This window comes from Thermobia domestica, chromosome 10 (genome assembly GCF_964235325.1).
Source record: "Thermobia domestica chromosome 10, izTheDome1.hap1.1, whole genome shotgun sequence".
NCBI lineage: Eukaryota > Metazoa > Arthropoda > Insecta > Zygentoma > Lepismatidae > Thermobia > Thermobia domestica.
This window is the reverse complement of record NC_137463.1, coordinates 140,424,824-140,444,859: the sequence shown is the minus strand read 5'-3', so window position 1 is coordinate 140,444,859 and position 20,036 is coordinate 140,424,824. Positions and strand designations below refer to the sequence as shown.

The 20,036-nt window shown below is 35.4% G+C and overlaps 1 protein-coding gene across 2 annotated transcripts in view; it reads left to right on the top strand.

The window, feature by feature from the left end:
* Men-b (NADP-dependent malic enzyme b, mitochondrial) overlaps window positions 1-20,036 on the top strand; it is a 1,138,140-nt gene that overhangs the window by 802,685 nt on the left and 315,419 nt on the right. The window contains exon 5 of one of the 2 annotated variants that reach the window (XM_081728616.1): window positions 14,705-14,752. The exons of the other annotated variant lie outside the window; for it this stretch is intronic. Coding sequence (XP_081584742.1) covers window positions 14,705-14,752 — 48 coding nt within the window. The remainder of the gene's footprint in view (window positions 1-14,704; window positions 14,753-20,036) is intronic. 2 annotated transcript variants of the gene reach the window in all.

Genomic DNA, 20,036 nt, shown 5'->3' with positions numbered 1-20,036 from the left:
CACTTCCCTCTAGGCATAATAAGTATTACCGAAACCTTTATCCGCTTATTATCATTAATATGCGGGTTAGAAGCGGATGTAAGGGACTTACGCACATAGTAAGTATAGGCTAAACAATTAATATGCCTGTAACTTTTCCCCAAATGGTCGTATCTTAAAACTAACTTCACCATTGTCTTCCTGATTAAATTCTAGCCCGAAATTATGTATCACATTACCCTATTCCCATTCAAAAAACTTGACCTTAATTCAAAATGGCGGATTTCAAGATGGCTGCCGTCAAGTTCATATGTACCATACGACTTCCCCTAAGCCTTATATGTATCTACATGGTTGTTCTTTCATTAACACTCCGTTTACAAAGGGTAGTAAGGGGAACTTCTGCAGTAATCTCTATTAACCACATCACAACTCTTAAAAGTTGTAGAAAAATAGAAAACATGCTCCATGGCAAAAATTTCTGTCATCACAAATAATGAATACATGTCCTGTATCAGCAAAAAAAGTTTCATTGAAATCGGAGCCGGACAATTGGGTGATGTCCCTTGTTAGCATTTCTTTCAATTGTTCTCCTATAATCCCCTATTAAATTTACATCATCAGCATATGTCATAACCTGGTGAATACTGTTAAACTCTAGGCCCTGGTTGCTATCTTTGATTTTCCTTATAGCGTGTTCCAGAATAAAGTTGAATAATAATGGCGACAACGCATCTCTTTGTTTCAGGCCATTTTCGACGTGTAAGCTCGTGGACAAAAATTTTCCTACCCGAACTTTACTTTGGGATGCATTTAAACATATCTTAATTAATCTAAGTAGCTTTCTCGGTATTCCAAGTTCTGTAAGAACGTTGTATAACGTTTCTCTCCTAACCGAGTCGTAAGCTTTTCTAAAATCAATAAATAGTTGATGTACCGTGGTATTGTATTCCCACTTCGTTTCGAGTATTTGGCGAATGGTAAATATTTGATCGATGGTTGATCGATTTCGTCTAAATCCGCATTTATAATCTCCAATAATTTCATCTGCTAATAAAATATTTGAATGGATTTTATAGGATGTTGACAGAAGAGAAATGCCTCGGTGATTATTACAGTCAGTTTTGTCGCCTTTTTTGTGGATTGAAACAATGATTGATTCTCTCCACTCTTGTGGCAACACTTCCTTGTTCCAGATAAAGAGAATGAGTTTGTGTATCTTGTTCTACAATTTTTCGCCTCCAGCTAAAATTAACTCAGGCGGAATTTCGTCTACACCCGAAGATTTGTGTTTCTTTAATTTCTTTACAGCAGTTTCTACTTCTATTCGGTTGGGTTCTGGAATATACGGTTATGCGTTGTGTGTCTTCTTTTCTCCACGCTCATTAGTTTTTGGCTGCGTGTTAAGTGAGCCAAAGAAGATTTCGTGAAAGAAATCTTTCCATCTATTTAAGATGCTATCCGTATCAATGAAAACTCTTCCGTCAGCTTTCTTTAATATGTAAGCTTGAGGTTGATAGCCTTCCTTAAATTCGTTACCATGAGTACATTATGAACTAAAAGGTTATTTACCGTAAGTTTCAGCCTTTTCGCACTTACCTCACCTGATATATTCAAGTGCAGACAATCGCAAAACTTCTCTTTTGGCCATATTTGATAGCTTATAAAATCATCACTATTCATTTCTATGATCCTCTATTTCATCCAGTTGTATGCATTGTGTGGAGGCAAATGCGAAATCCATATGGTACATTTTTGGCTCAACTCCTTCCGAGAGTTCTTGGTGTTTAAAAGTAGTAATTTGGCTGATGCTCAATTATGACTTAATGGCATTATTTGAGGCACTTGAAATTGTGGTGGTAAGGAGTTTTTAGCACTGCATTAAACGTCTCATCATAACCTTTTCACCGGTGTTTGTCTCATGTCAGTACCCCTTTTCATTTCTGAAATACTGTATTTCCCGTGATTGTTTCATTATTTACCATACGCTATAGTGGAAATATAGCAGCCGTAAACATACGGAATGAAATCCAGTATTTCTACTCGTACTGTTTAAGAAACATGTACCAATATGTATACAAATCATCAGAATTTTCAGAAATGGTTGTGCAACCACCATCGTTCGATTTTCGGTGGAATGACCCTGAAAAATTGAGATATTTTAACTTGATACTAATTATGATCGGAGTTTATTCACATTTAAGAATCCAATAATTTAAATGAAGAGAAATCAGACGTTTTCAAATCACAAAGTTTCAAGGATATCAGTGTTAGCTATGTCGAAATATCAACAGTCAGCTTCAACACACAATTCTACACCTGGTAGGTCATTGTCCTTTTAACTTTTTCAAGAATTCATTGGTCACTAGTTTACTGAATCTTAGACCTGTGAGAGGTAGAATGTCTTCATAGGAAACCATAACAAACAAAAATTAGTTACAGGATGTGACGAGACATAAAAAGTTGGGAATCTCAGTCTGTTCGTAATAGTTTTCTGCGTTTTGTTCTTTTGTAACTACCTTCTCACCTCACGTTGTCTTTGCTTACTCACCTTTATACAGCATGTCCGTAAAGTTGCGTAACCCAAAGTTTGATTGCTTTTATCTTTTGAACCAAGAACGATAGAGATCTGAGACTTAAAACAAATGTAAGCGTGTTCTATGTAGATATTTTCGAGATCATGACCGATGTGGGAATTGAAAACGTTTTTGTGTAGTAACGAAAAAAAGGACCGAAAATGTAAAATAAAAAATGTACAAAATGAAGAAAATCAATATTGAGTTGCAGAAAACTGATTTCCTGCGGGTGAATCTGTGTATATATATGCAGTATGAATCAACATTTATCCATTGGTATAAAAATCTGACAAAGTTGATGCAGTGTTGTCATGTCCGTAAAATGGGTGTCCGTAAAATGGGTGTCCGTAAAATGGGAAGTCCGTAAAATGGGTGTTTTTAAATAGAAACGCGGCTCCTGCAAACGCTGTTGTTGTACAATTACTGCAACAGGTGTGTTCTAGGTTAATTGATAAGAAATTAGAATTTGCACATAATTGATAACCTGAGTTTCTATGCAGAAATATGCGATAAAACAATTACTCACCTACAACTGGCAATCCTGGAATCCTCGTAGAAACAGAAGGGCGCTTTACAGCAAATGTTCGGGGAATTTTTTGATGATCACATCATCTCCAAAAATTTGTAGCCTCCCGTTCTCCGAACTTAACATCACCTGACTTTTTCTTATCGGGTTACCTGAAAAATGTAGTGTACAAGAATAACTCCAGGGCCATTGAGAAACTGAAGTCGAACATTGAAACCGAAATTCAATCAACACCAGGAACATTCTAAAACAAGAAGTCAAGAAACACGGTGAAGCGTATAAATTTGTGTCTATAAAAACGTGGCAGCCACTTCGAGCATTTGCTGTAAAGTGCTCTTATCTTTCCTTGAGAATTCCATCATTGCCAGCTGTAGGTGAGTAAATTTTTTATCGCAAATTTTTGCATAGAAACTTAGGTTATCAATTATGTGTAAATTCTCATTGCTTATCATTAATTAACTTTAAAAACACCTGTTGCAGTAATTTTACAACAGCAATGTTTGCAAGGGCCGCGTTTCTGTCAAGAAACACACATTTTACGGACTTACATTAAATAGCCATTTTACATGGCAACAATGCAATGGATAAACGTTGATGCATACTCCACATATACATAGAGATTTACCCGCAGGAAATCAGTTTTCTGCGACTCAATATTGATTTTCTTCATTTTGTACATTTTTTATTTTACACTTTCGGTACTTTCTTTCGTTACTACACAAAAACCTTACAAACTCCAACATCGGTCATGATCTCAAAAATATCTACATAGAACACGTTTACATTTGTTACAAGTATCAGATCTTTATCATTCTTGGTCCAAAAGATATACGCAATCAAACTTTGGATTGCGCAACTTTACGAACACACTGTATCTCTGGCTGGTATTAGTTGTACTTCAAAATATTTACAGGTGTGAATGAATCATCTGATAGGAAAACTTCGATTTATTTATTGTACATAATTTTTGTTGCTGCACCTACTTAGTGGGCGTATGTTTCAGAAGTAAATGCTGCAATAGCTTTTCGTCGCACTGGTGCAAGAAATTAACTACATTTCACACAGTACATCGTTCATTCGCTGTTTACCGCTCTGGCGCTGAAGATAGACTGCCTCTTGGTTCACTTGGTTCTTCAGCTTCTTCTGTTGTGCTCCAACTAAAGGGAAAATCCCGATTTTATTGGCCTTGGAACTGAATAACTAAATCACTGATGTAATCGTCAAATTTAGCTATGACCTCAAAGGTGTTCTTAAGGTTGTTTCTTTCTTTATTATCAAACAGGGAAAAATGAAAAAGTCTGCTACAATCGTGGGTGAAGTCAACAGATCTTACTCTCAAACATATATGTATGGACATTTGGGAAGAGAGAATTTCCAAGAATTTTTCAATACAAGGGTTATTTAAAATGTTAAATTTTTGTATTAATATCTTATAACACTGCCAGAGTGTCATACTGGCACGGTACCGGAGACCCTTCACACTAGAAATGAGTCCTATCACTAAACCACTGAATAAAATGTAGCATCACGAAAACAGCACTTTACCTACATTAAACCAGGTTTGCAGCGTGAAATGCGTGTACATTTAATACATAGCAACTAGAAATGCTGGTGAAATTAATTTGAAGTACATAACTTGAAGTTACTAAAAGTTTCCCTAAGAGTTCAAATTAAAGTTTATTATTATTATTATTATTATTATTATTATTATTATTATTATTATTAGTAGTAGTAGTAGTAGTAGTAGTAGTAGTAGTAGTAGTAGTAGTGTTGTTGTTGTTGTTGTTGTTGTTGTTGTTGTTGTTGTTGTTGTTGTTGTTGTTGTTGTTGTTGTTGTTGTTGTTGTTGTTGTTGTTGTTGTTGTTGTTGTTGTTGTTGTTGTTGTTGTTGTTGTTGTTGTTGTTGTTGTTGTTGTTGTTGTTGTTGTTGTTGTTGTTGTTGTTGTTGTTGTTGTTGTTGTTGTTGTTGTTGTTGTTGTTGTTGTTGTTGTTGTTGTTGTTGTTGTTGTTGTTGTTGTTGTTGTTGTTGTTGTTGTTGTTGTTGTTGTTGTTGTTGTTGTTGTTGTTGTTGTTGTTGTTGTTGTTGTTGTTGTTGTTGTTTGATTTCGAAACTATGCTTTGCATAAGTGTCGGAAATCGAATAGAACGACTATGTCCGTCCGTCTCTTACTCGACAGGTACCAGAGTGAAAACAGATATATCGAGAAACTGTTTTCTGCAATCGATTCAGCTTCCCAAGAATATGTTCAATCTCTTCCGTGAACATTTTATTGAAACCGGAAGTGTTTTAAATTAGCCATTTCCGGTTCTGACGTTTCTCCATAGATCAGAAACGGTAAAATATAACGACAAGTGGTTTAGTGCATTTGATTCAGCGTCTAGAACATACCATCACATTTGAAAACGAAAGTGGTTGAAATTCACTAGTAGTTCCGTTTTAAATACTGATTTCCATAGAGCAAAAATAATAGAAGATATCGATTTTTTTTTTCAGACGATTCAGCGTCCTAAGAATAGGTTAATTTTCTTCCCTTAACTCTCCATTGAAACCAAATTGAATCAACCATTTCCGATTTCAACGCTTATCGCTAAAACGATAACAGAAAGAAATGATGTTTTGCAATCAATTCAGCGTCTCAAGTCAATAGATCATTACGAACTGCAACACTACCGAGACCTGAGTTGGTTGATATTTATAGTATTTCCGGTTTCAATATTGACTTCCATAAAGCGAAAGGGGAACAGTAATGACTCAGTAGTAGAACGCTTACCTCTGGTATGTGTGTGTCTTGATTCGATCCTCAGTCAAGTAAGTTTTTGCAGGGCAGTGTCCGTGGATTTTCTCGTGGTACTCTCGTTTCCTCCCATAATCTCATTATCAATTCTTCCATCATCATTCACTTGTAGTGTATCGTGTAGAACCACTGTATCTTGACTTTGGAAACACGTGGTTACATGTAATGTTACGTAAATGCATGTTGTGTGATTAAATTTTGGGAAAATTGATTGGTTGACCATTATTGTCTAGTTACACTGGTTGTACACGATACAGATCACATTTTCGGATGAAAACTTTACGGCTCATTTTCGCAAAACTTCTCCGCCAAAGTTACAGCGTTTTGTCACGACTAGAGATGTGGGTCGGGTAAATACCCAGTGGGTAGGTAAATAAAAAATGGGTATTTACCAGGGTATTTACCCCTTTTGTATTTACCTACCCAAAAATTGGGTATTTTACGAAAGTTCAACTATTATGAAGTTTTAAGAATTGTTAACCATACCGGTGAAGTTTTTCTGGATTTTAGGGTCTCTCGAGCGTGATTTCCCGTTCATTCACTATAAATATGCAAATTAATAATACATTTAACCCCGTTCAAGTGCGGTGCGGTTTTGCAGGCAATTTTGACCATGGCGCACCCGCGATACAATTTTGGATTTATTTTAGATTAAAGCGACATCTAAAACCTATTTTTTATTTTTTTCTCGTAGGTAATCATCATAGGTAAAGATGAGATCAAAATATTGAAACGAATTTTTTGAAAGGAGGAAATAGTGGGGGTAAGCTGTTACAATTTTCAGACGATGCCCTCGTGTACACCTATACATACATCTAAGTTTGAACAACATCGATAAAGCCAATCTTGAGAAATAATTCACAAAACTTTTCCGATTTTACGTCATTGCTTACGAATAAATCAGAGTGGAGAATAAGAGTTGAAACTTGAGGGATTAATGCCTCCTCGGGGTACCTTCATTACCACCCACTTGTCGTCTCAAGATTTGATCTGGGGCTATTTTACTAATCCACCTATGCCCTTTCTTCACCAAAGCGTGAACGATTTTTAAACTTGAATTAGTTTCACCAAGACTTAAAAAAAATAAAAAATTGTAGTATGACTTCAAGCTTGAGATTGTCCAAACATAGAAATCATATATAAACCCTCTTTGATGAATCTTTGGGAGACAGCCCCAGTTTTAAATAGTCTTGATACGCCACCGATTTTCAAGAACCCTATCAAGTTATTGTGTATTTTTTATTTGAGAACAGATGTTTCGAGACTCCTTCAATCCAACAATTTTTCACGAAATGTAAAATTTTGAAATTTTAAAATTCTCATAAAACAACTCAGACACCCGACACACAAATAGAAGACAAACTAAAGCTGGATCATGTATCTAAAGCATTACATATCAGAGGCTACAACTAGTTGAATAAAAATGACCAAAATTATCAAAATCTTTCCAAGTCAAACATTATGGAGTTAAAATTAATCATGAAAAGATTGAGCCTTATGTCTACTAGTTTCGAACTTAAAAGGACATTTTAGAGTAGTTTTATCATGAAAGGAGAAAGTGAGTTCGGTATATTTGATGTAGTCGCATTTATTATAAGAAGAAATGCTGAAGAAAAAAAACATTACATTAATTTTTCATCAAATACAGACATTTCTTAATTTTTTATGGCTTCTTAGGATCAACGTTACTATTTAGGACTTTTGATAAAATCTTGATCTTTCTTAAAACAAATACCAACGTATAGAACGATAACGAAGTCTTACAGGAAGTGTTGAACGAAAGCCTTGCCAAAGCGGTCTTCGTTAATGGGTGTCCCCTGTCACTTGTTGATCACCCTTTGTGGATTGAAGTTTTAAAGAAAACTCTTCCTTCGTATGTTCTCCCATCAAGGTATCGCTTGACTACGAGTTACTTGGACGCTCAATACAGTGAAATGCAAGGGGAAGTTAAAAAGAAATTAGAGGAATCAGGAAACCTACATTTACAGTGTGACGGTTGGGAGTAACTTGAGAAATGAATCTATCATTTATTTCGTCATTTCAAAGCCTGAACCTGTTTTTGTTGATTTCGTGTTGTCGAAAGAAAATAAACATGATGCACATTACTTGTCTGAAGAGATTATGAAAAAATTTCTGTAAAAATAATCATGTTTATTTCTGATTTCTGTAAAAGTTCTGTAAAATTTCTGTAAAAGTTCTGTAAAAACAGAATATAAAAATTTCTGTAAAAGTTCTGTAAAAATATAACCCTGAAATTTTTTTTAGTAATCATAGGTGACAACGCGTCCAACATGAGAGCAGCTTTTAAATTAGTAAAACAGAAATATCCTAGTATAGTATCTTTGGGTTGTCTTGTTCATCTTCTCCATTTGCTTTGTTCTGACATAATCGGATGTCCATCTGTAAAGACATTACTGGGAAGTGTAATTGATGTTGTTAAAACAATCCAACTTAGCCATCACTTGCAAACACTATTTGCACAAATCTCAAGGGAGAAATGGGTTACAATTTCGTTAAAGTTGCTTGGGAAAACAAGATGGGGAATCCATTTACACTGCCTCCAAAGTTCGCTTGTCAATAAAACTGGACTTCAGGCGCTCGCTGTGAGTGAGGAATCGTCATTACCTTCAGAAATCAAGAAAAGACTTCTTGATGATATATTCTCGGTTTGTATTGAAAACCTTGTAGCCATTTTGAAACCTATAGTGGATTTGATTAATTGCTTCGAGTAAAATGAGCCTCAGATACACACTGTGCACTCAAAATTCCAGAGCCTTCATCAAACTCTGATAGAACAGTTACCATCATCAATCCTTTTGAAAACAGAAGAGCATTCAATCATGGAAAAATTTAAAGAAAGAAGTTAATTCGGCTTGGGTCGAAGTTATCTGACTCAGATCTCCCCGTCCCACTTTCCAGGGCTGCAAATTGACCTCTGAAGAATTGCTTGATGAAGTAAACTTCGTTTGTGAAGTTGGAAAACAAATGGGATTTAATTCTGTTTTACTGAGAGCACATTTGACTGACTGTAGGGACATGAAGGACTTTTGGCAAGGAAGTTTTGTGGGACGGAGTGGAACAAATGAGCACACTGCTTTGGTGGAGAGGGTTTCGAAGCATCACTGAATTAGTTGATGTCGTCATTCGAATCCTTAGTGCTCCGGTTACATCTGCTGCCACAGAAAGAACTTTCTCTACATTTAATGGATCTACAGTAAAACCAGAAATCGTTTATCATCGAAGAGGACAGGAAAACTAAAATATCTTTCATATAACTGGAAGCTTTTCAATAAGAAATTATCTGAAGTTTCACGGATGCAACACTCAGGACCAGGGTCATCAAGGAAAAAGTCACCAGCTGTTGGCATGGAACAGAACAAAACACCAGACATATTGGAAGAGGATACAGAAGAAATGAGTGACATAGAAGAAAATGAAGAAACGAGTGATAGTGATGTTGATACTGAAGAATTGTGTGATAATTCCGACTTTGATCTTACGGTTGATTCTGAATAGGACGGTAAAATTTTTGGTCATTTTATTTATAGTAGTGCTCCAAATATGGTAGAGGTTAATTGCTGTTCTGTACTGAATAAATATTTCCTTCACTGATTTACTATACAGATTAACGTTGTTTATCACATTAATATTTTAAAAGTATTTATTGCAATAGCATTATTAGTATGCTATGCCAATAAATACTTTCACAAAGCATTATTCTTAAACTCCAATTAGTGAACACTTCTAAAAATCAGGAATTAGTTACTTAAGTGTTTTATGAACTGTTATTCCTTATTTTATTTATAATTTTCTTTCGACGGCATATTTAGCAAATAATTTGATCTATCAATTTATTAAATTTGGTTACTTTGATTATTCTACAACTTTTGTAATCATACAATTACTTCTACAGAATGGCAATTTAGGTAAATATTTAGTTTCTAAGTATTTTCTAGGTTATTAGGCTAGGCTACTTACTAAAGTCTTGTTTCTTTACTTTGATATAACTGTATCAACAACTTAGTTCTTACAATGTAGTTTCTTAAACAGTATTAATTTATTAATTCAGTAAATCAGGAGTAAAATATTAGAAACTTATTGGTCCATTTTTTTGACAATTCAGGACATCTCATTGTCTATAGATAAAATAACGAAAATAACATTATTTTGAGTGAAGAAAATAACCATCTGTATTTGGAATATCAGTTTTCTAATTATTAAAAAAGTTGTCTGTCATAAGTACTATTAAATTTTTTATGGTAATGTAAACTTTAAATCCTTAAAATAGGAAAGTAATTATTAATAATTCATTTTCCGCGATTAATAAATTTGGTAAACCAAAAGAAAAAGTGGTTGTTCATTTTAGTTATAGAGATCCTGCTGTAACTTAAATAGTTTAGGTAGTGTGTTCATCGGTGACTTGGAAAGCTGGAGACGGTATTAGAAGATAAAAGAAGATGGTGATCGAGAAAATCGAGAAAAATGGTGAAAGCAGTTTCGCCAGACGCGAACCTAAGGCAGAAGTTAAATTCCTTGTCATTAATACCAGGAGCTGGTGACAGACAGAATACTTAATAATAGTGTATGATTAGTTTGGTGACAACTGACTGCAGTTTCTTTAGTCATCGTCATGTTTTGTCATAAATTTTTATTTTCGTGTTGGTTTGGTCCACTATCGAATTCTAATGTGCAGCTGATTGGACGCCTCAGTGGCACATTGAAGTAAGAATTCACAGCATAGAATGGACAATAATTTTCCGCCAAGGGTAATAGAAGAAAATTTAGTGTAAGTAGAAAGAGAAATAATGTTGAGTAGCTAGGAAATCTGTACTGTGTTACTTAATAAACATCAAATTCATTCTTTAATTACTAGAAAAAATAATTAATTAGATGGTTATTTAGTGCTCCTGTTGCAGGTGATACAAATGACCATTATATTTTTCATTGACAATAATAAAATCCATTTATTGGTAATAGAAACATAAAATACCCACTAAAATACCCATTTTGGGTAAATACCCGGGTATTTACCCAGGGTATTTACCCGCTTAAATAAATACCCGGGTATTTTACATCCCTAGTCACGACACGGCAGAAGAACAGTAAGAGATTCCAAGTAATGAACGGAGTAATGAGATATAGATACAGCGTCTAAGGAATATGTTCTATTTTGATATTATTCCTGTATTGCAACCAATAGTTACAAATGTACTATAAAGGTAACGAAGAAAGTTCTATCACTTTTTGTGGAGGTCTGTATTCAATTGGTTCTCACATCGTGAATTGAATACGAATGGAGATAAGGCGAAGGTTAGTTGTTGGTGTGGGTATATCCAACATACTACCTTGTTGTGGCAGTTCAGTTACACCATGAACTTGCGTAAGGTCAGAGTGAACATGGGACCTCTACAGAGCTTCATAAGGGGGTGTATGCTGTACGAGTTCAAACTGGAGTCAAACGCTGCTGCAGCAAGGCGGAAGATATGCTAGGCTTTTGGTGAGGGTGTCGTGACTAACTACGCGCACAGTGCAGCGGTGGTTTAACAAGTTTAAGGATGGTGACGAAACACTCGAAGACGCACCACATGCTAGAACAACAACACATGTCCAAAGTGAAGATCTTCAGGCAGTAATTGAGGTGAACAGTGGCCCGACATGTGAGGAACTGGGAGTACAATTCTTTGTAAGTGGAGAAACCATTCAGCATCACCTCCATTAACTTTGGAAGCACTACAAGTTGGGTCGATGGGTTCCACATGATTTTACTCCGGCAACACGAGCAGACACCTGTGTTTCTTTGCTGTCTCGTGTAAGAAAGGAGGCATTTCTGGACAGGGTGTTAACATGTGATGAGAAGTGGGTCCTGTACGAAGCTCCACAGCACCGTCATCATTGGTTAGCATTCCATAAACCGGTTTCAAACAACACTGCACCAGAAGAAGGTCCTCCTGTGTGTTTGATGGACTGCTTGCGGCATCGTGCATCGGGCACTGCTACTAGTTGGTCAGAGCATGAATGCAACTGTGTACTGTCAGCAGTTGAGGCGTGTTCAAGAAAAACTCAAACTCTGGAGCCAGCACTTCTGAATTGCAAAGGGATCCTCCTGTTATAAAACACCGCTAAGCCCCACGTGGCTAGGATGACCCGGGACACCATTCTACGCCTTGAATGCGAAAGACTATTGCATCCGGCATACTTCCCGGACATTGCACCATCTAATTATCACCTGTTCCATTCTTTTCACAATCACCTTAGAGGACGCCAGTTCAAATCCCTAGTAGAGGTGCAAAATGCTTTTGATACCTTCTTCGCTTCACGGCGCACTAAGTTCTACTACGATGGAATTCATGGCCTTCCAGAAAGTTGGCAGAAGGTTGTCGATGTTGATGGGGGTTATTTTTGGTCTTCCAGGTACGTCTTAGGTGACATATCCATGTTCGAAGGTATTGGGTGAAAAAGCGTCAGAACTTTCTTGGTTACGTTTATACTTTAAGTTGGAGTATTTAATTCGCATAGTTCGGAAGTCTACCGTAGTTGCACACTGTGAGACGAAACTCACTTCTTCTTCTTCTTCTTCTTCTTCCTTTTATTATTATTATTATTATTATTATTATTATTATTATTATTATTATTATTATTATTATTATTATTATTATTATTATTTTATAATTATTCAACCCAAGAAGAGGTAAAAGAGAGTCTACTTGTCCCATTACTCTTTTCATAATTTTCAACATTATGGAAGAAAATACGAAAACTATCACTGTTTTCTCGTGGTCTCTTTACTTACATACCATGGTTACCAGGTGCAGCTGCTATTCGTCAGTAGGTCAGCGATATTTTGGCTGTGCGACTTGATTCTTTTTGCTGGTGCAGGTCTACACAATAGATGTCGTCGATATGCAGTACTGATAATTCGTCTGTGTAAATTAAGGATGAGCAGTTCTTAGTAATAAGCAGCATTGATTTTTTAAAACGTTTTTTGGACTTCACGAATCTTGAGCTTATCTGAGTAGCAAAAGCCAGTAACAACTAACAAACCTTCGAGAAACTTTCTATGCATTGACGCAGAAAGCTATATGGATCTTTTTCACAACCACTTCTGTGGATGATGGATCAAACTGTAGGACGGCTGACTACGCGAAGGTTTATAACAAACGTTGGATATCATTGCTGCAGACAGACATTCAACATTTGTTCGACCAATTGCCTGCCTAAACATCTCTTTTATAACCTTTCGGAGTAGTTAAATTCTATTGAAGTAGGTACTATATGATTTTGAATGGTGTTAACATATTGAGTATATTCCTGTTGCGTCATGTTAGGATCATTACTATCACCTTTTATACAAAGTTTAGATCTGGTCGTTAAATTTCTAGCAGTTGTTCTCAAATGTATTTATACCAATATAAACTTTTTTTTTGTTAATGTTCGTGATTACACTTCTAATTCCTGGTTACACTTCAAAAACACACATATGGCATAAGCTTCTATATAGGTCTGCACGAGAAAGAGCTCAACTGAGCAAAATAAAAGAAAAAATGCGAAATTTCTCTTGATTAAACATTAATTTAAAAATACTTTTATATTTTAAAATTCTAGGTGTGACAATTTGATTTCCGAAAATATTTTTTTATACTTATTCCAAAGAGACTGCTGACATTCGAAGTAGTCTCTTTGGGAAGCGACACTTTTCTAGGGGACTATATTGGTGAAAAAAAAAAAAAAAATCCTGGAACTCTGTTTCAGAAAGGTTGCTCTATATGTGTGTTGCGCAGCACTCGATGTCCAAAATAGCATCGCATTTCGCTTCAAAGGCTGCTCTATATGTTTGTTGCGCAGCACTCGATGTCCAAAATAGGGTCGCATTTCGCTTATTTTAAGACAGTTTTTAATTTTTGAAACGGCCAAAAGTCATTTGGTGCTAATTCAAGAGAATACGACGGTCTAGTTTTGGAATCAGGAACTTCAAAGCATTTATGGCATACAGTAGCAAATGATCTTTCTAATTTTCTTTCAAGACTGGAATTTTTCTCATTGCAAAATGTTTCATTAGAATCTGCGCAGTGTTTCCCTGTTCATGTTAGGGTATTCTGTCGTTATTCACACACTCAATCTTGGATCTAAGCGTATTAAGGTTCACACTCTGTCCACATTTTCACATATACGTTTCGTTCTAGGCTGCTCAGTTTCTGCTTCATCATGGACATTTTCCCATTCCTCCTTAAATTGCGTCATGCAGAAACACTTGATTTCTTCATGACTTATGTTTATAATAAAAACCTTGTAACTGAGCTAAAGTATCATTCTCATTTTTAAGAAGTTTCACGAAAAAAATTGATGTTAATCCTTTCTATTTCTGTCACTCACTTCACCCAACAGCGTAATACACATACGTTGTTTTCTTTCCTATTCCCTGAAGACTAAGCCAACCAAGTTGAGCTTATATTCTAACATGCTAAAATATGTTTATTTTGTGAATATGTTTGCGACTAACAGCATAATACAATTGCGCGGACATTTCTGGAATCAAATTGTCATAACCTATAGATATATTTTGATGGATGTGAAACCACTGTAAGTACTTTACTTCATTATGTATGAAGTAATACTATTTACTTTTTTCTATTAAGCTCATATTAACTGAAAGCAATGATGTGTTCTTAGTACCTGTTGCTGGAATATGTATGCTATGCCGTATAAGGTGTTAATGCAATACAAGATGTTCGAAAATAATTCGAACTATCATCTCTCTTTTTTTCCAGTTTTTTTTAACATTTGTATTTACACACACATTTTTTTAATTTTCCCTTTTTTTTCTTCTTAAAGAAAAAGGTAACTTAAGAAACCGCACTTCGGAATACAAAGGACTACTTGGTGAGTAAGAACATATATAGTAGCACATTTGAGCTTTTAAGTGGGCTTACAATTTTCACATGTCAAGAAAGCTTTTGCTATTTTCTAATCAGAGTCATAATGGTGATGGGTTTATTGGTACTGTGTCTCGATTCTTGCTTTGCTTCCATCGAAATATACTATTGGATTTCATATCATTAAGTGTAACTGGCATCAATGGGCATCTTTCAGGTGACAGCTTGTTCTTCTAGTGCATGAAATTTTTCGTGAATGCTGAATATCTGTTTTCATTACATTCCATGTGTGCGGTACGTGGCAATGAATGTAGTAGTACTGGGTAATTGAAGATAGTTTGAAGTGTATTTTAACTAAGACATTATATGTATATTTTAGTCTCAAAATTTACTGGTGTATTGATCCAAGAATGTATTCAAGTCTGAGGGGATTATAAAATTCTTAATCTTATATAATCTATATTAGATATGTATACATGCCCATAGACGTTCCTTTTACTGTAGTCTTGAACAGGTTGATCAATATGAATATATTTTTGTGCATGTGGAATGAAATATATAATTATATGTACGTTACCGAATGCATTTCAATTAATATCTCAATTCATTCCAGGGTTGTTCCCACAAGAAAATCTAGAGACGACTGAGTACTATTAGTGGTCATTATACAGTTTGTACAGGGAGTTTCGTTATTTATTTATTTATTTATTTTACTTATTTTATTCTTTTTTTATTTATTACTTTCCCAAATGTCCGCGAATAAGTGGAATTATTGGGAATGTAGTGATTTTAAGTCACTGCAAAATCGACATTGACATTGTGCTGCAAATAACAGAGTCATTGAAATTGTTCTTATAACATTCATTATATCTCTGTTGGTAGTTGTTATATTTGTCTCTTCCTCTGTCTCTCTCTCTCTCTCTCTCTCTCTCTCTCTCTCACGCTCTGAGTCACAGTGGAAATTATATATTTAAATGGAACTCATAGGCGCCGACTTCTGTTTTCTTAAGTGAGTGCTTTCTCAATGTTTATAAGATAAATCACAATGTCTTATATTCTGACTTTTTTTTTTTTTTTTTTTTTTAACAAATCCTAAAACGAATGGCTTTCAAATTAGAGAATTACTTCAGAGAGGCGTAAGGGACTATCAAGGGGGCACAGCATACTGGAATGAAATGAACTACGAAATTATTTGTAAACTGTTAAGACATCAATTTATACAATCTACCACTATTACCTAAACTTTATATTGAACAAAACTAAAACCAAACATTAAAACTCTGTCGTTCTATATCAGAACTTTTAGCAATATTGGCCAAAAGAAAAGGAGAGACAAATATTTAAATAATTTTGCTAACAAGTAACCTCTAAAATATTTGCGTATAATCTGATTGAAAACCGAAAACTACGCAACTATCATGTAGTTGATGTAAACTCAATTTGCATAAACGCATTTTACATCGTTTAGAAACACAAATAATGGAATAATAATAATAATAATAATAATAATAATAATAATAATAATAATAATAATAATAATAATAATAATAATAATAATAATAATAATAATAATAATAAACTAAACTAAACTAATTGGCGTAACAACCCAAATTTGTGGGCCTGACCCGCTCCACGCCATCTGTTAGCGATTGGTGGAACTACATCCAGGCTAGCGACGAACGCGTGATCAGCGCGCCGCGTTACCCTATCGCTAACCGGCGTATCGGAAGCTTTCTAGACCTAGTAGCCGTCACGTCTTTTATTCACGTGACTTCCCAGTATGGACGCCGAAAAATGGGGATGCACCGGCCAGGAATCGAACCCGGGAGCACGCGGATATGAATCCAACAATCTAACCACTAGACTACGGGGTTCCCAATAATAATAATAGCACACAAAATAGAAGAATAAGATAGCTTCCTCGCTTCAGTGTTATTACAGTCTTAAGCTTGAATCTTTTACTTGAATAGAACGTTTTCGTTTATAAAACTTACATTAGATAACCTGCTTTTCACAGCATGAAAGTGTAATTCCGAAATCAATGCTAACCCAGCACCCATTAAATGTCTTCAGTGGATTGAGCCCCGGGTGGCTCATGTAGTCGACTCCTATGATTGGACTGCGTCACATTACTGGGCGAATAATTTCCGACTTTGGACAAAACCAAATATAATAATAAAAATATTAATAAAAGTTTTGTTGGCCATTTCATAGTAGTTCGAAGGATTTTAGGACACTGAATTTGATTTGAATTAGACGTGACGTTTGAGCTATGTCTTAAGGGCTTTTTTTTTTTTTATAAAGTATTAACTTCCAGTAACAAATATTTCCAGAGTGGAAGATGGTGTGAACGAGAAAATGTGATACTACATCTAAGCAATAAGCCAATTTCCTGAAGCCAATTTCAGGAATCAATAGCTTCGAAACGCATCATAACATTACTTAGTGACGCTTGAATATCTAACAAATGAAGAGCTTCCTCGTGGCTAAACGATTAGCATACACGTCTTTGGCATGGGAGACCTGAGTTCGATTCCCGGCAGGAGCTCGTCTGGTTCATGTCCACGTTTCATAGAGCCTCGCTGCTGAAAGAGACGCTAAACTCAAATACCAAGTTTAACAAATTGAAACTAAAAGTAAAGCACTGTGTCACAGTAGTCATCTTGTTCGTACAAGCCATTAATATAGGTCCAAAATATACCTTAAAGAATTTTATATGCCAAAAGATTCATACCTTTAAGCTTAGGGTTACAAATATAATTACCCGAGCGACGTGGCAGTACAAGCTCTTATCTGCTGTCAATTGACGGTACTTATGTTATATGTGGCTGAAAGTAGAAATTTGGTAAAATAGTGAAACGAAGTAGTTCTCTAAGGCATTTGCGGTTGTTCATACAGCATACACGTTTGTATATTGATATGACAACAGATAATCAAAAACTCATTAACGTTAACTCATGAGTGTTGATTTGATAGGTGAAAACTGTCTGTAAAATACTGCTTTCAAATTGCTACAAATTCTCAGATTTGGAATTTGGCAGCTATGATATACCTAGGTATAATGAAGTCTACAGAACATGCTGATAATTCTGAAACCGCTCAGGGAATGAAATCAATACTTCAAGAAATGATAATGTATGAATGACCCCGCCTGCTGTGTCGTGTATGCTTCATCTGTAAAGTTATTTTGAATATAACTTGATTTTCCTAAAAGGGAAATAGTCTTATCAGTTTAATTAGAATAAAAAGAAAAGGCGATGGCATTTTAACTTCTGTAATATAATATATTCTTGAAGGGTTTATAAGGAACAAAATTATCAAATTATAACTGTTTCTTAATGGGCTGTACATGTAATTTGAGGTACTTATTCCGGGAATGCTAATTAAACATCGCATTCTAATGTGGACGCCGTTTCACTTGGCGTTGCTTGTAATATCAGCCTAGAAGTTTCCAAACACTAACCGTCCATGACCAATCGCGGAGTTGATATCTGAAATTTGTAGTAATTGAAAATGTAGCCAAATCGTTCTTTTCCTTTTTCCTTGCTTTCTATCTTCTTTTTTGTTAGTGATCTTCAGCATGGCTATGTGGATAGCTCACGCGCCTTGGGCGTGGGATACTCGAGTTCAATTTCTGGCGTGAGCACATGTAGTTCGAATCCTACGTTAAGCTGTAGGCTCACGTCTAATATAGTCTTGCTGTTGAAAGGGACGCTAAACTTACATCCAATCCAACCAATCAAACTATTTTAGTTAGTAGTCCATATTGAAATAGTCTAAGTAACTGACTTTAGTCAAAGATACATCTTACAGATATATAAAATGTGTTCTGTGTATACAAATTTCTCCTTCCTTGATTGAGATAATTCCATTAGGTCGCACCAAGCAAATTTATTGGTGTCTCATACGCCTAGACTGATTCACCCAACCTACATGTAACTATTCTAGCAATCGAAGATAAATGAGAGACCTGGACAGCACTGAAGCAAGGAATTGATGATGCACAAGAAATTTCTCCATTTTAAGACGAATCTCTATTGTTTGGAGCGTTTTGTCTAATGAGCATTATATATCAATGACAATAAAAAAGGCATTCAAGAAGGTTTGCATAATGGGCCATAACTTTTTAAATAGTAACAACAGGACCATGAAATTTTATATGTATGTACTTTGTATACATGCGCATGTTACTCAATATATCCTTCATCCACTGTGACATATTTAGCCAACCGTTCTTTCCATGCCGTAAATGCACTTTGGTAAAACCCTCGACGCTGATTGTTACACGACTGTTTCGCACACGCAATGAGATCTTGGTCACTAGCAAACATTCTACCACGAAATTAGACTTTCAGACGGTCAAACAGAAAGAAATCGGACAGGACCAGATACGGACTATAGGGGGACCACTTCCTACCCCATATTTCTGATTTTCTGCTGTATGGCAGAAGGAATTTGTTTTTGTTTCTTCGTGAGCAGATGTGGCATCCAACGGGGACGTAGTTTTCTGTAAACTAAAGACTATATTAATATTAGAACATTACCATTGTGAATGAAATCACCACTATAAAACCTTTGTACTCATTGGTGGCTATTCCTGCGGTTCAGTGTCTCATTTTCATACACAAAAGGAATTTGCGTCGGATGGATGTGGCTGAGTAACCGCCGGTCACGTACATGAAATTCATGACCGACTGTTTCCAGGTGTGGCTCTCTGCTTCTTTCTTCATTGTGGATGTTCCTTAAAATAAAGGAAGCAAATTTGTTATACAATTTCAGCATAAAAGGACACACATACACCTTGAACCAAAAAGGTTGACCGCATTGATTATAGCTGTTTTGAAGCAAAAATTTTCTAAGTGCAACTTCCGGTATCTTCGGAAAACAGTAAGCCAAGGATTTTGGTTCGAAACTCCAAGCCAGCCTTAGCAATCGGAAAAAATTGTGCAGATATGTTTTTCTTTTTTTTTATGTATAATACGATATGTTGAAATGTTATTAAGTGTAGAAAAACATAACATTGATTCAAATATTTAATGATAACATTGATTCAAATATTTAATGATAACATTGATTCAAATATTTAATGATACAAGATTTCGAAACTATGTATTCACATGCTTGTTTTCTCATTTAGCTCTCAATACATCCGTCGTAGCATAGGTTTCCATACATAAAAGAACATTTAGATATGTAAAGGAACATTTCCAATGAAAGGAAAAATAGCGAACATAGTTCTCGAAACCATAGTAAAATTTAAAAATATAAAGACAAAGGAGGAAAAAAAATTA